Here is a 16,063-nt window from a genome sequence, read left to right on the forward strand (position 1 = left end):
CAGCAAACCTTCCAGTGCCTTGATCTGGGACTTCCAGACTGCCTAACTGTGAGAAATAAATTTGGTATTTATAAATCACGCAGTCTATGATACTTTGTTACAGCAGCCTGAATGGACTAAGACAATGGGACCAAACATTTTTTCTCAGTCATCTATATTGTGACTTTGCTTACTCATTTATTGCAAAAGTAGAATTGTCACATTTATCTTTCTTTTATAGCTCTGGGGTTTATATCATATTAAGAAAGGTCTTTCTTATTCTTAGGCTATAAATAAAAACTATTTTATAGTATCACCATGTAGTTCCTTAAAGGATTGCATTTCATATTACTGATTCACACAAAACGTTAAAACGGTACCATAAACAACATTTTGTCAACTAGAGATGATTTTGCCCCCACCTTGGAACATTTGACTGGTTCTGGAGACATATTTGGTCTACACACTGGGGGTATGCTACTGACATCTAGTGGATAGAGGCCAGGGACACAGCTAAATGCTCTGCAATAATGCACAGGACAGCTCCCTCCCACCTCCAACAAAGAATTATCCAGCCCAAAATGTCAATAGTGATGAGGCTAAGAAAACCTGTCATAAGCCACCTCTCCTCCCTGGTTGTTTGGATCCCCATTGTTTTGACCTTCTGTATACCATAGAACAGGCGTCCCTGGTGGCTCAGCAGTAAAGAATCGCCTGCAATGCAGGAGTTGCAGGAGATGCAGGTTCTAGCCCTGTGTTGGAAAGATCCCCTGGAGAAGGGAATGACAACCCACTCCAGTATTCTTGCCTGGAGAATCCCATGGACAGAGGAGCCTGGCGGGATACAGTCCATAGGGTCACAAAGAGTCCAACAAGACTGAAGTGACTTAGCACGCATGCAAACACATATCGTGTCATTACTGAACACTGAAAAGATTGAATGACATGAAAAGAAAGAAAAAGGGAGAAAATGGACTAAGAAATTTTGGTAAGTTGGAGAAAACCATCTTACCTCATTGAGGATTATAACCTTAATCTGTCCATCTGTGTAATTCAGCTCCAAAAGCATAAATTTAACAAACATCATATTATAAAGTACACCAGAAAATGAGTTAGAATATTGGAGAAAAAAAACTGGCAAACATTATAGGCATACTAAGAAGGGACAGAGGCACGAAGAGACTAATTATGTAAATGCCTTTATTTGAACTAATAATCGCTACCAGATTACATTAGAGTTAGAGTAACATTATGATCTTAAAAACTATAGCAAACAGCTTGACAAAGCAAGAGTACATTAGAGTACATTAAGTCCTACATATATGTTTATTTTTTAGTGACCACATCTCCTTATCTTAGGTGTAAAATTAGAAAATTTAATATACACTTAGCATACTTGGCCTACCATATCCTTCCTAAATTCTGAGCCCACTCTCTCCTCAAAAGTGTCATATTCAACAGCATTTTAAATCTAAAGAGAGAGTTTGATGGTACATGTTTTAAAACAAATAAGCATATATTGAACCAATGTTTCAGGACAAAATATGTCAAGTGTTTACAGCTTTAGTGTGGGAGGGAAGATGGAAATTCAAGGTACATTTCCCTCTATGTTTTTTACTTACTTGAAGACCCCTTAAAAAAGTAGCAAAATCAGCAGTCTTATTTAACGTAATCAAAATATTCTTAAATGTACAAAAAAGGATCATGTAGACAGAATACTGTAAAAAGATACTGATTTTAAGAATAAAAGAATATGAAAAGCTTCTATTACATTCTGCACAGCCAGTTACTTCTGTCAATTTTCAGTACTAGAAAGATAAGCAAAGGATACTCATATACAAATACCCTCTGACCACAGTTCTTGAATAAGAACTAGCATACTGGATGGAAAGCAAATTATTGCCTAATATCAATAATATTCATATTCAATCATCTAAGCAAGTCCCACGAGGTGGACATTCTAAGAGGAAAACAGATACATAGAAATACGTACAGCAATGGAAAATGTCAAGGGCAGCGATCTATGAGGAGCGAGTAAATGATTTGACTACGGGCACATTTCAGGTGGGCCTGACAAATCCACCTTGACTATGGGAAAGAGGAGTTGTTGCTACTAAAACTCTTTCACCTGAGGGCTCCCATGATGAGCTTAGTCTTGTGAAAACTAAAAAGTCCTTTCAATAACCAATAGTTTCTTAAGCCATGAGCACTTCGGCCAGAAATTGCTGTACTGCTAATCATGCACCTGGGAGCAAGGTTGTTTTTTATTCAAATTGGTTATTTTACACTCTCTTCATACCCCTGCCCATCAAGCATGCAAACACAGTCATGACCATCTTGGGCTTTACTTCCACAAGGTCTTCTGGGAGAGCGTACACCCTGGTTCCAAGTCTTCTAGCCATCGACACTGCGTACCTATTTTTTGGAGGAAACAAAAATTGAAGTGCAATTCTGGTCAGTCATGGGCACTGACATGAGGCATCTATTTCCTCTTATATACTCAACTGTCTAGGATGCAAAACTTCTACAGTGAGAGTTCAGATCAGAATGACTTTATTTTTCATTGTCTTCTCTTTTATTTTTTGAGGTCACTCATAAGTGATACCAGATTTTTAAGCTCTACTATTTGGGGCTGATGATATTTATTCACTCCTTTTCTACAATGTAAAATGAGAACAATTTAGGAGCACTGATATGAAAAAACACTTTTCTAGAATATGTGTGTGTGTGTGTATATACATATATGTATATATACCCAGATGTTGAAAATATGTATATATAATTACTCAGATATTGATATTCTCATTGAGCATGTAATAAGATAACAGTGGCTATCACGAGATCTTAGAGACACAGAATGGAAAACTGTGCCAGATGCAAAATACAATTTCATAGATGCAGTGAATACTTCGAAATATCCAAGGGAGGAGAGACAGTCTGTATGGTACATGCCAGTGTGGCTGAAGCAAGGAATGAAAAGGGTAGAAAAAGGAAAGGAGTTAAGAACTGACATGTCCAGCCGAGGAAATTTGCAGGAGCACCCCTCAATTAATACACAAGGCATTTCTAGGTGTTCTATAACAGGAATCTTTAAATATGATCAAGTTTCTGGAAAAAGAACTTTGAGGAGTTCTCTATAAATCTTTATCATATTATGCTGCAAATATTTTTTTCAAGGAGGGAAGAAATGATGTGATGCAGTATGTGATGCCAAAATGAAGTTTTACAGTAATGCTTCTTAGCTATCTTGTGAAGCCCTGTTGGGAGCTGATTTTCAGTGTATACTAGGAGAGCTTTCATGGGTTGCCCATGAAACCAGATCACAGTCTAGATCTTTGGAGAAGAAGGGAAGAGGCAGGTGGGAAGGACCTTCTGCATGTTGTCAAAATGCAGGGAACTTTCAAGGCACGGTTTCAGCTGAGAGTTTAGCATCCTGCCCACTTAAGGGACCAAGATAAACTCAGTGTATGTAGTAAGGTGGGCTATGCACAGTAAGTTTTAAAAACGTTTGAAAAGAGTGCAACAAAAGAAAACCCTATCAAAGGCATGGTTATCCTTAGCCCATTTTTCTTCTGTTCTAAGTTTGCAGCTAAGTTGCTTTAACACATACATTATTTCTATAACCTACAAACCAATGGCTGACTGAGCACCTACCTATTAGGTCAGGTGCAGCAATGTTAGGCTCTTAACGTATTTTACTCATTTCAAAATCTCCAAGGTAAGTATTATTGCTCCCATTTTATGGATGAGGAATCTGAGGCTAGAAGATGCTTCCCCCAGCTGACACCATTCTTGAGTGGCAGAACCTGAATGATAATGCAGATCTGCCTGCCTACAATGTCTATGCCCTTATGAGGATATTAGGCAGCATCCCTTACTTGGCATTATTGTGCTTGTCATCTTCTGTCAGAGTGCCACTCTTAACAAGGTCATAGTTTATACAGCCTGGCTGGATGGCGTCAATTAAATCCACAACTGCCAAACTAGAGCTGATCGTCTTATCCTAGAGTAAAAGGACAATACATTTGAGAATTTCCATGTGTACAAATTAATGCATGATCACTTATATAACGCTGTCAAAAACAAAGTCTAGTGAATTAGAAAAGAATCATGTCGTTAGCCCCACAATGATCTCACTCACAAAGAATCCAAAGGCTAGCTTTCCAAACTATAGATACTTTTTATAGCAAACATAACGTTTAATAGTCAAACATGGAATTCTTACCTTAAAACTCTGAATGGAGGTTGATTTTCCAGCTTCATTCAATGTTCTGTTCACCCAGCTTACAATGATGTCGTCATTAGCTTTCTGACCATCACCGAGATCTTCCAGGACATTGAGGGTATATCTAAATGAAGCAGCAGAAGAAATAGGTAACTAATGAGAAGCTACTGCATAGGATAGGGAACTCGACTCAATGCTCTGTGCTGAAAAAGACGGGATATATTTAAACATATAGCTGATTCACTTTGCTGTATAGCAGAAACTAACACAACATTGTAAAGCAACTAAACACCAATAGAAATTAATTTTAAAAAAGCAGCAGAACAGTTTCTGTCCTAGTTTATTAGAAAAAAAATACAATTATTAGAATGCTTTATCTTTCATTTCTTTTCCTTAGGTTTGAGAGATTAAAGGAAAGATTTCACGAGAAGACATTCACACTATATGAAAAAAAAAATTTCAGGCAGTAGTGGCTTGCCATTGAGCTGCCTTTTGCACTGCTGGTGGGAAGATTTTCAGCGCTCTACTGAGTAAGTCCACCAGTCTACTTACTGCAGGCTCACTGTGTACTAGGCCAACCCCTGGTAACGACTTAAAGTAAGCTGTGCTTTGGCTGGTACCCAGTTATAATGAATTGCTTTTTAGCATTACAGTTAAGAGATCTTCTTTCTCAAATGTATACATGTTCATAATTTTTGCTGTTTTTATTCACCAACTCTAAATGAGGCTCAGGTCTGTGTCAGGCAGATTATAAAAAAGGGAAATATTCACAATTCTGTTGCCTCACTATCGAGAAGGCATTTCCCATTGACCATCCAACATATACTCATTACTTAAACTCACTTCGGAGTCTAAACATAAAAATTTCAAAGGTGTAGTCATTGATACGTTTCCTTAGAAATAGTAAAGACTAGATCACAGACCTGTATGATAGTGAACTTGAGCAGTTAAAATTGTATACTATACCTTCTCATCAGCTGCCAGACCAAAGCTAAAGTCAGGGTTTGATTTCCATCATTCAGGTCTTGCCCTCCAATGCCAACCAGGGAGAATTTGGCAGGATGCTTCCCTAATTCAACAGCATAGTTGCAGTTTTCTAGCTGCAAACAAACAAAAGCAAATGATTAAAGATTTTCACTTGTTTAATCTTTATATGCAGGTGCGCACAAAGTAAGACACAGTTTCTGTCCTCAAGAAGCTCAGAGTCAAAGAGTTTCCCAAACAAAAGAAACAAATTGAGAATAAAAACAGTCCGTAACAAATATGTGCAGCAACTTAATTAGCTACCTTTTTCATGTTGGCTCCAAGTTTCGGGTATGGAGGTTTATTCACCTTACTCCAGTCAACAGGAACTTTAATTCGTTCATATAGCTGTAAGATTACCAGGGCATCTTGCAGGTCACTGATGATTTAAAAAGAGTTTGATCAGTGTTTTCAGAGAGCAGAGCCTGTTTCCTTAAAAACAAGGACACTACACTGTCAAAAGACTCATGTATTTTATTAATCTGTGCTAAAAATGGAGCTAACACCATCCAATTCACTTAAAAATAGTTATTGAGAGCTTATTGTTTGCAAAGAACTGTTCTAGAAGCTGGGCTCATAGGAGAAAAATTCCAGGCCTTTAGAGTCAGAGAAAGAAAGAGAATAAACAAGTATATGGATAAATGGGTTAGGGGAATGTATTTAATTGCTATGAAAAACAAAAAGAAAGAGGTTAGGAGTTAGGCAGTGGTAGGTGGTGGTTAGGATCTGAATCAGCGGCTTGAATATAGCAAGGGAATAAAGCATTTGATGTGGAAAAGAACATTCCAGGCTGAGAGAACAGTGAACACAAAGACCTCAAGGCATCATGGATGGTCTACTTAATGTGCTCTCTGGTCTCCGTTTCAAAATATAAAGTCTCTGTTCCCTAGGGTGTTAGAAAGATATTTATACATTTTTTCACTTAATGACCATGTAAAGAAATAATCTGGGCTTTTGTGTATTTGGGAAATGATAACGGAAGTCACCACATTTTCCAATAAAGTAATGGCTACAAACTAACATTTAGAAAAGGTTTAGAGCTATAATTATTTATGCAGCATCCATTCATGATGTTCAAAACTTTACAAGAGCATTGGAAGGCTTACGCATAGAGATGGTTTACATGGGGATTAACACCAAGAGAGTTCATCCAGTTACGAAAGGTTCTTTCTTCGCGAGTTTCTCCTATTAAAAATATTCACAGTGTTTATATAATCATTAAACACCTTGCATATGTGCATATAACATCAACCCACAATTAGATGATTATTTTTTTTTCAGATCTAAAGGTTTTCTCCAATATGAATCTCTAAGCAGTCTCTCTAAATACATACTCTCTTGTTTTTTAAATTGGATGACTTTCTTTTAAAAGTAAAAATATAACCTTATTATAACCAGCTAAGAGGTATATGAACTTTTTATACTCTCTTCCCTATCTCATCCTTCTCCAGTATCTCCCCAAATCCCCATACTTCTAAAGTAACTGATATTATTGGTTTAGTTTTTATTAGAAAAATTTACCATGGTCATACAAACCTCTATACTCACATTAATTTACATCTTCTCTCTACCCATTTAAAAATACTGATACTAAGTTACATATATGTACTTTTTTTTACGTGCCTATATTAGAGCAACAAATTATTTGAAACTTCAAAAGCATAAAATTTAAAGATTTTACAGTAATCCTAGTATATATGCAATGAGCTGCTAATTGAGAGTTTGAAGTATTAGTCGCTAAGTTGTGTCCAGCTCTTTGTGATCCCATGGACTGTAGCCTTCCAGAATCCTCTGTCCACGGATTTCTTAGGCAAGAACACTGGAGTGGGCAGCCATTCCCTTCTCCAGGGGATCTTCCCAACCCAGGGATTGATCCCAGGTCTCCTGCACTGCAGGCAGATTCTTTACCATCTGATTTCATAATAATGCTAGTGGATATGCAATGAGCTACTAATTACATTTGTTAATTTTTAAGTACTATACTTCATGCATATATAATCTGGCAAAGGTATACTCTGCCTTTCCCAAATTAAATGAATATTTACATGCATTATTATTATTTTTTGAGTAGGTTAAAGGTGAAAGGAAATGAGAGCAGTTTCAGTTAGTCTGACTATGCAAGAATGAATCAAATACTGCAGATTTACATAGGTCAAATTTTATGCACACGTGCATTTTTTTGGAGGGAGGTTTAAAAATAAGTGACCTAAATACAAAATATTAAAATAAAACATTGGTTTACTAAGTGGCCTTATACTAAGTGATCCTAGGCTAGCTTACTTTAAAAGTTCCCAGACTTCCTTGGTGGTACAGTGGATAAAAGTCCTCCTGCCAAAGCAGGGGACACAGGTTCGATCCCTGGTTCAGGAAGATCCCCTATGCCATGGGGCAACGAAGCCCAACTACTGAACCTACGCTCCTCAACAAGAGAAGCCACCCCAATGAGAAGGCTGAGCACCAAAACAAAGAGTAGCCCCCGGGTGCAGCAACTAGAGAAAGCCGACACGCAGCAACAAAGACCCAGAGCAGCCAAAAATAAGTAAATTAAAATAAAAGTTCCCTTGTATCATCCCTTTCTATCAGTTGCCACTTTTTACTCAGCCCTTGGGACTACTTATAGTAGACAGTTGCTAAAGGAAAGTAGATAAGGAAACTTATTAAATCAAGATTATGAAATCATCGTGGCCTATGTATTTCTACTGTGTAGCCCCAAATATAATTTAAGAAACCTGTATACTAAACCTGTATACTCTATTACCTTCTAATAGAGTCCAATCAATATCTTGGTTCTCTGGCTTAGTGAGTGCTGGGTATTTATTAAACAGGTTAGCCACAAAGGCTAAGTTCAGTTTGGGGTTCCCACTGACAACATCAGCTGGGGTAACAAACTTTCTGCAACCTAATTTGTCTGCTTGTTGAAGCATACTCTCAGCCCTCTTCAAATCATCTGTTTCCTGTTGAAGTAAAATAAGACTTTTTTTTAAAAAAGGCCATACTAAAAATATAGAAACTTTGCCCTACAATGATAAGCTGGGTATACAATTCTATTTTTTCTTAGCCAACACATGGTACTTATATTACTGTTTTGAATGCAAAAAAAAAAAAAAAAGTTGCCTGTGCTGGATATGCAGTACCTTGAAAATACCCTAGATGGCACCAGATCACGAATCTAAGGACAGGATACATTTCACTCAACTGAAATTACTTCTCTCATGCCAAAATTCATTAAGAAAAAAAGTGAAACTTGTTCAGATTTTAAATTTAGGCCCTAAAGAGGGTGTAAGGCTGAAAAAGATGAAGGAATTATGAAGAAATTTTTTACAATAATAATCAAGGATACCAGGCTCCAATAATTTTGAGGTTTAAATTACATATTTCAAATTATCATCTTTCTCTTAAACTATTTTTTGATTTTACTTTTCCATCCAGGAAGCAAAGTTGTCTATTTCTGTGTAAAATACTTACTTTCAGCTAATTCCTAGGACTCCTAACTTCTTCTCTGTTTTGTCCCCCCCACCCCCTCAACCCCAACTTCTTTCCTTTTGGAAAGATGCATGCTGATTTCTTGACTAACATACAGTTTGGTGAGGAGTATAAGTTACAGATCTGATAATTTCATACCAAATTAAAGATAGTTTCCCAAGTGCTCACCATCCCCACCTCCCAACAATAAAAGTAAAAAAAAACTGGAGCTGCAGGAGGAACAATTGCTTTTGGATTATTCGTTTCCAGTGATCTGCCCCCTCTAGACTTCTCTTGGCAGTTACTATAGATGTGGCCACCCCAGTATGCCCCAGGGTAAATGTATGTCTTCTGGAAAAGAGTGTCAGGTAAGAAGGGATTTTTATAATAAGGGGGAAATAAGAGATAAAGGAAATTTGAGGAATGTTACTTACAAACCAACACAGTTCAGATTCTATAATTTGAGTCTTAACTCTGTCTTTAATGGGTGATGCTATCTTTACTTTTTTCATCTCCAGTGAGGGGCCTCGATCATCTAGGTCTCCAGAAGAATGGGTATTTACTGTGTTACCCTTCACTGTTACCATTGCAGAGCAATCAGTAACCACCAGCAGATGAGCAGTTGACTGGGATTCAGCCTTTGGGATTCTCCATGAGCCTAGTGAGTTCATCTCATAGAGCCTATTCTATTTTCTGTTACTTTAATACTTCTGGTTCATGCTATTTACTATCTTTATTTTTAAATCTCATATTTTTTATCATCTCGGCATTCTTAAACAAAAAGCATTGATGATATTGGAGTAGAAGGAAACGTTGAAATAGCAACAATTTTAAAAAATTAAGATACAGAATAATGAAACAAAAGACAATCAAATAAATATATATATATATGCCAAAAAGAACTTCAGCCCATACCTCACATCATATTCAAAATTAACCTTCAATACACACACACATGTAAATGTATAAACCCAAAACTATAAATAAAAAACTAGATATAAAACCCCAACTATAAACCCTCTAAGAGGAGACATAAGAAATGTTTGTGACCTTGTGTTAGGCTAAAATTTCTTAGATACAACATCAAAAGCATGATTTGTCAAAGAAAAAAAATGACTAAATCTGACTTTGTTCAAATTAAACAATGCCTGTTCTTGGAAAACCACTGGGACTAAGTATCTGCAAATCACATATCCAATCAAGGACTTATATCCAAAATATATAAAACACTCAAAACTTGATAAGAAAACAAACAATGCAATTAAAATGGGTAAAGTGTTTAAACAAAGATGTATAGACAGCAAATAACTACATGAAAAGATGTTCAACATCATTAGCCATTAGGGAAATGCAAATTAAAATCACAATGAGACACCTCTACCACTGCCAAAATTCTTAATGTTTAAACTAACCACATTAAAGTGTCAGTGAGCATGTGGATGAACTGGAACTTTCATGTGCTACTGGTAGCAATGTGCAATGGTACAACCATTTTGGAAAACAACTTGGCGGCTGCTTAGAAAAGTTAAACGCACATATACCATTACCCAGCCATTCTACTCCTAGGTATTTACCAAAGATAAATGAATGCATAAACTCACACAAAGACTTGTATATGAATGTTCAGAGCAGCTGTATTTGTAATAGCCTCAAACTTGAAACAATCCAAATGTTCATTGGGGTGAATGGATAACAAATTATAGCATATCCATTCACTGAAATATTATTCAGCAATAAAAAGGAATGAATTTCTGATTTATGTAACAACACAGATGAATCTCAAAATAATAACGCTGAAAGAAGCTTGATTAAAAAAAGGGCACCTATTATATGATTCCATAAAATTCTCAAAAATTCAAACTACATTGAAAGAAAGCAAATCAGTGGTTGCCTGGGATGGTGGAGTATGGAGGCAGAGAGGAATCACAAAGGATCATGAGGAAACTGGATGTTATGATGGAGATACATATCCCTAAAGAAGGTATAAGACTGACAAAGATAAAGGACACTGAAAAACAAAGGAAAAGCATGATGAAAGGCTCAACAGTAAAATGAATGTGTGGACAGAGCAGTAGGAAATTGCCCTGGCTAGAAGAAATGGAGCAAGATGGTGTAGCAGGGCTTCACGTGCACAGCAGAACATTTCAGATTGAACTCTTAAGTCAACGGGGAATCCTTAAAGGATTCTGAGGAGGACAGAGACAGCGAAGGGAGTGCTTTAAGATCAACCAGGGAGAAGTGACTAGAGAAGAGCTGTATCATAATCAGAATCAGTACACTGGTGTTATCTACCCAGGCATAAGATCACCTGGCTAGCCATCCCAGATAGCTTCCTTCATGCACAGGAGGGCCCCTCATTTGTGCCAAGAGGGACCTGAACTGAAGAATTTCAGATTTAAAAACAGACAGAAATGTAAGTACTACAAGTCAGTGACAAATTCAGTTCTGATAAGGGCTGCATAAAATGTTTAGCAAGTGTAATCCACTCAATCCTGAAGTGGATATGAAATATGCTAGAAATGTGCATTTTTTAAAAATCAGTAGAATCCATTCCATATCTAATGAATACAAAGAACAACAGGATCCTAGAAAGTTGAGACTCAATAGTCTAGGCCAACTTGTTACTTCATGTATGAACAAAGGAACTCGTCCAAGGTCATTGAGCAAATAAGTGATGTAACAAGGGAACATGGTCTGTGACAGTAATTCACCAAATTGGATTTGAGAGATCAGGAGTTTGTAAACACATTCACATTACTCTCAACATAAGAATATGTTTTCATTAAATCTATCATTGTGATTATAATCCAAACACTCAGAAAAGGTTAGCCTCTAGTGCTTATTTCCCCACACTTACTCTGAATATTTTATGCCATCCATAAAAACCAACAACACCATAACTACAGAACTCACCAATAAACTATTAATATAAATCAAAGCTGGTCTTTCTGTCTATAAATTACATCTACAGTAATAAAATTTAAGATAATACTTAAAACTGCCAACATCACAACATGCAATTATAAGCATTCTTGTTATCTATAAGAAATTGACAATTTTGTAAGCTTGTAGAATTCACAAGAACATCTATACTTACATTGAAACCCGACATGTTAATATCTATCCGTGGTTCACCTTCCTTTTGTCCTTTTGGTGCGATTTGATTGAGAAGATGAAAATAGGCTTTGGAATCCTAAAAATGAATTGCAAATGTCAGTGAGATCACATTTACAAAGAATGAATGTATCCTATTGTCCCATGTGTGGAAGGATATTTGCATTGGATTTTGTAAGAATGTGACACAAATCTCTATCTTCTTATTTAACAGTTCCTTTTCCCAGAAAAGTCCACCTATCTGGCCTTATGTCTGCCTTGAATATGGATGAACTGGATTTTGTCATGACTTTACAATTTATTGAAATCATCAATATAATAATGCTAGAAAACATATAACTAGTTCTGTACCTTCACTGAGTTACTGAAGTCAATAAGCTTGACAGATAAAACAAGCACGAGAAACAAGTAGGATAGGAGAAATCCAGGAAGCATAGGGAAAGAGAAAATAAACAGGTTATATCATTACAAAGCATAATATGTATATACCATAACCTATGGAGAAGAGATTAGTTGTGTTAACAATGCATTAAATTATAAATTGAAATGACAAAAATTTTTAAATGATTTCTACTTGAGGTGGTGAAATAACAGTAAACCCTTAATCATCTGAATATATTTAACCAAATGAGCTTCTCTTTGTTTTAAGCCCTTGACCTCTTTCAACACTGGAACACTTTTACTTGGAATACCAATACCTAAAACAAAATGGTATTGCTCATATGGGATGTGGGCTGGGTGAATTCAGGCTGTGTGGATGCTACACAGAACAAAACCTGAAAACCACTATATTAGTGTAAACATTTAATGAGGGTCTCCAACACACATGTCAAGTACAATTCTGCCTCTCTGGAATACCAGAGGACAGGAACTGGAGTGAAGTTTCTTTATCATGTTGAGGCAGGACATACATGGGCCCCAGGCTGAAGTTTCTCCCTGTGGACAGAAACTCCATAATAGTAATAGCAGAAACTCCATAAAAGCTGGATGATGGAGCAGGCTGGGCCCTGTCCAGATAAGAGATAGAAGAGGTAGCATCACGGTGATTTTGGGTAGCCTCAGTCCACAGTGCCTTGAAGCAGGGCTTTGGTTCCCAGCCAGAAATTGAGGTGTTGCCCCCTTCCTTTTGACCTCCATTGAGCCTTCCTGTGCCTGTGTAGTCAGAAAGGTATCCTTGACTTCAAGAATGAGGAATATATGGTCTTTTATTTCTTATCTGGGCAAGGCCCAGCCTCCTCCATCATCCAGTTTTTATGGAGTTTCTTCTATTATAGAATTTCTGTCCACAGGGGAGAAACTCTTCAGTCTGGACCCATGTATCTCCTGTCTCAAGCTCATAGTAAGTGATGTCAACCTACCCATAGGCCTCTTCACTAGAATCCATCTTGGCTAAGAGATACACATGCACACATGGGAGGATCCTGAGATAAACCAAACACGGACTCAGAACCAGACAAAGCAAGATGACTGGCAAAGGGAAACCCAGAAGAAATGCTCCATGAAAGTGACTTCAACCACCACGAGGGTGCAACTGTCTCTCTGAGCCCACCCATGTGAGTCTATTCACATATACGTTTTCCTCCTAATAAACACTTGTTTTACTTGTCTCAGTCTCTATGTGGAAATTCATTTCTACACAGCTGATGGGCCAGGGCCTTGGTCCCACTGGTCCCTCGTGGTCTAGTGGCTAAGATTCAGTTCTCTCACGGCTGTAGCCTGACCTCAATCTCTGGCTGGGAACAGAATCCCTGCCTCAAGCTGCTATAGGCCGAGGCCACCTGAGATCAATGTTACATCTGAAGATCACCTTCCCAGCTTTGGTAGTTTTCTATTACTGGGCCTTGACAGTCCAAACAGATTATAAAGGAATGTTTCTCATGGTAACTCCTATGGATTGTGTACACCCTAATCCCCCAGGGAAGTTGCTGAATATGGAGATGGCCAGATGTAAGCTCTGACCTGCTAAGTACAGAGCTCTGGGAGAGGCCTAGAAAGCTGTATCTTCAATGAGCCAACTATGTACGTTTGATACACTTGTCAGAAATTATTCTAAGAATGGGGAGAATCAGGTGAGAGTGAAAGCCACTGCAGAGAAATTCATGGAACGCAAACCCAGATCTTACATTAGTGGCACAGAGGTTATCTCCTAAGGAGTAGGGCATTACAGTTGTGAAAGTGCTTTCACTTACAACTATCTACTAAGGGTGCAGAAATAATTTGTATGTGCCTTCTCCCTATGCACTTGAGAAAGACAGGTGAAGAGTAAACCCCAAAGAGTCTGTAACTTACTACCCCAAAAAGGGGCTTTAGGTGAAAATTTGAATGTGAACATAAATTGGAACTTCCTTTTCACATTACCCAGAAATCCTCTGCTTTTTAAAACTATTAAAAGCAGAATATTTTTTTAAAAAAATATCAAAGGAGAATTTTTTACAATATTCATTTAAAAATAAGATTCCCTTTCCAAAACAGCAGAATACACTTTTTTCTCAAGTGTACACGGAACACTCTCCAGGACAGATCACATCTTCAATCACAATCATCAGGAAATTTAAGAAAACTGAAATTGTATCAAGCATTTTCTCTGAACCACAATGCTATGAGACTAGATATGAATTACAGGAAAAAAAAAAAAAAACACAAACACATGGAAGCTAAACAACCTGCTTCTAAATAACCAACAGGTACTGAAGGCATCAAAAAGGAAATTAAAAATACCTAGAAATAAATGACAATGAAAACATGACAACCCAAAACCTATGGGACGCAGCAAAAGAGGGAAGTTTATAGCAATACGAGCCTACCTCAAGAAATGAGAAAAACATCATAAACAACCAGACTTTATGCCAAAGCAAATAGAAAAAGAAGAACAAAAAAAAAAAAACCCCTGAAGTTAGTAGAAGGACAGAAATCGTAAAGATATAAATGAAAAATACATGAAGGAAACAATAGCAAAGATCAATAAAACTAAAAGCTGGTTCTTTGAGAATATAAAATTGACAACCCACTAGCCAGACTCGTCAAGGAAAAAAGGGAGAAGACTCAAATCAATAAAACTAGAAACAAAAAAGAAGTTACTACAGAACGCAGAAATACAAAGGATCATAAAAGACTACTGTGAGCAACCATATGCCAATAAAATGAACAACCTGGAAATGGATAAGTTCTTAGAAAAGTACAACCTTCCAAAACTGAAACAGGAAGAATTAGAAATCACAAACGGACCAATCACAAGCACCAACATTGAAACTGTGATTTAAAAATCTTTCAGCAAACAAAGGCCCAGGGCCAGATGGCTTCACAGGTGAATTCTACCAAAAGTTTAAAGAAGAGCTAACACCTATCATGCTCAAATTCTTCCAGAAAATTGCAGAGGAAGGAGAACTCCCAAACTCATTCTATGAGGCCACCATCACCTTGAGAGCAAAACCAGACAAAGATACCACCAAAAAAGAAAATTACAGGCTAATATCATTGATGAATATAGATGCAAAAATCCTCAACAAAATTTTAGCAACCAGAATCCAACAGCACATTAATGGATCATACACCATAAGCAAGGGTGATTTATCCCAGGGATGCAAGGATTCTTCAACATATGCAAATCAATCAATGTGATTGACCATATCAATAAACTGAAAGATAAAAGTCATACGATCATATAAATAGATGCAGAGAAAGCTTTTGACAAAATATAATACCCATTCATGATAAAAACACTCCAAAAAGTAGGCACAGAAGGAACCTACCTCAACATAATAAAGGCCATATACGACAAACCCACAGCAAGCATTATTCTCAATAGCGAAAAACTGAAAGCATTTCTTCTAAGATTAGGAACAAGACAATGGTGCCCACTCTTGCCACTATTATTCAATCTAGATTTGGAAGTCCTAGCCATGGCAATCAGAGAAGAAAGAAAAAGAAACAAAAGGAATCCAGATTGGAAAACAAGAAGTAAAACTCTATTTGCAGATGACATGATAACATAGAAAACCATAAAGATTCCACCAGAAAATTACCAGAATTAATCAATGAATATGGTATAGTTGTAGGATATAAAATTAATACAGAGAAATCCCTTGCATTCCTATACACTAACAATGACAAATCAGAAAGGGATGTTAAGGAAACAATTCCATTCACCATTGCAACAAAAAGAATAAAATACCTAGGAATAAACCTACCTAAAGGGACAAAAGACCTGTATGCAGAAAACTGTGAGACACTGATGAAACAAATCAAATATGACACAAACAG

General features: G+C 37.0%; 1 protein-coding gene across 2 annotated transcripts in view; it reads right to left on the reverse strand.

Moving 5' to 3' along the window:
- Window positions 1-1,162: 1,162 nt before the first annotated feature.
- Window positions 1,163-16,063, reverse strand: part of LOC145537106 (plastin-3-like) — a 37,408-nt gene continuing 22,507 nt past the window's right edge. For both annotated transcript variants that reach the window (XM_081567777.1, XM_081567776.1), the window contains 8 exons: window positions 11,787-11,882; window positions 7,986-8,181; window positions 6,334-6,412; window positions 5,492-5,606; window positions 5,171-5,304; window positions 4,205-4,328; window positions 3,858-3,982; window positions 1,163-2,394 (listed from right to left, as the gene is read on the reverse strand). In XM_081567777.1, the coding sequence (XP_081423903.1) occupies window positions 2,262-2,394; window positions 3,858-3,982; window positions 4,205-4,328; window positions 5,171-5,304; window positions 5,492-5,606; window positions 6,334-6,412; window positions 7,986-8,181; window positions 11,787-11,882 (1,002 nt within the window). In that variant the 3' untranslated portion in view covers window positions 1,163-2,261. The remainder of the gene's footprint in view (window positions 2,395-3,857; window positions 3,983-4,204; window positions 4,329-5,170; window positions 5,305-5,491; window positions 5,607-6,333; window positions 6,413-7,985; window positions 8,182-11,786; window positions 11,883-16,063) is intronic.

Source organism: Giraffa tippelskirchi, chromosome X (assembly GCF_054371585.1).
Source record: "Giraffa tippelskirchi isolate mGirTip1 chromosome X, T2T-mGirTip1v1.2.pri, whole genome shotgun sequence".
NCBI classification, from domain to species: Eukaryota; Metazoa; Chordata; class Mammalia; order Artiodactyla; family Giraffidae; genus Giraffa; species Giraffa tippelskirchi.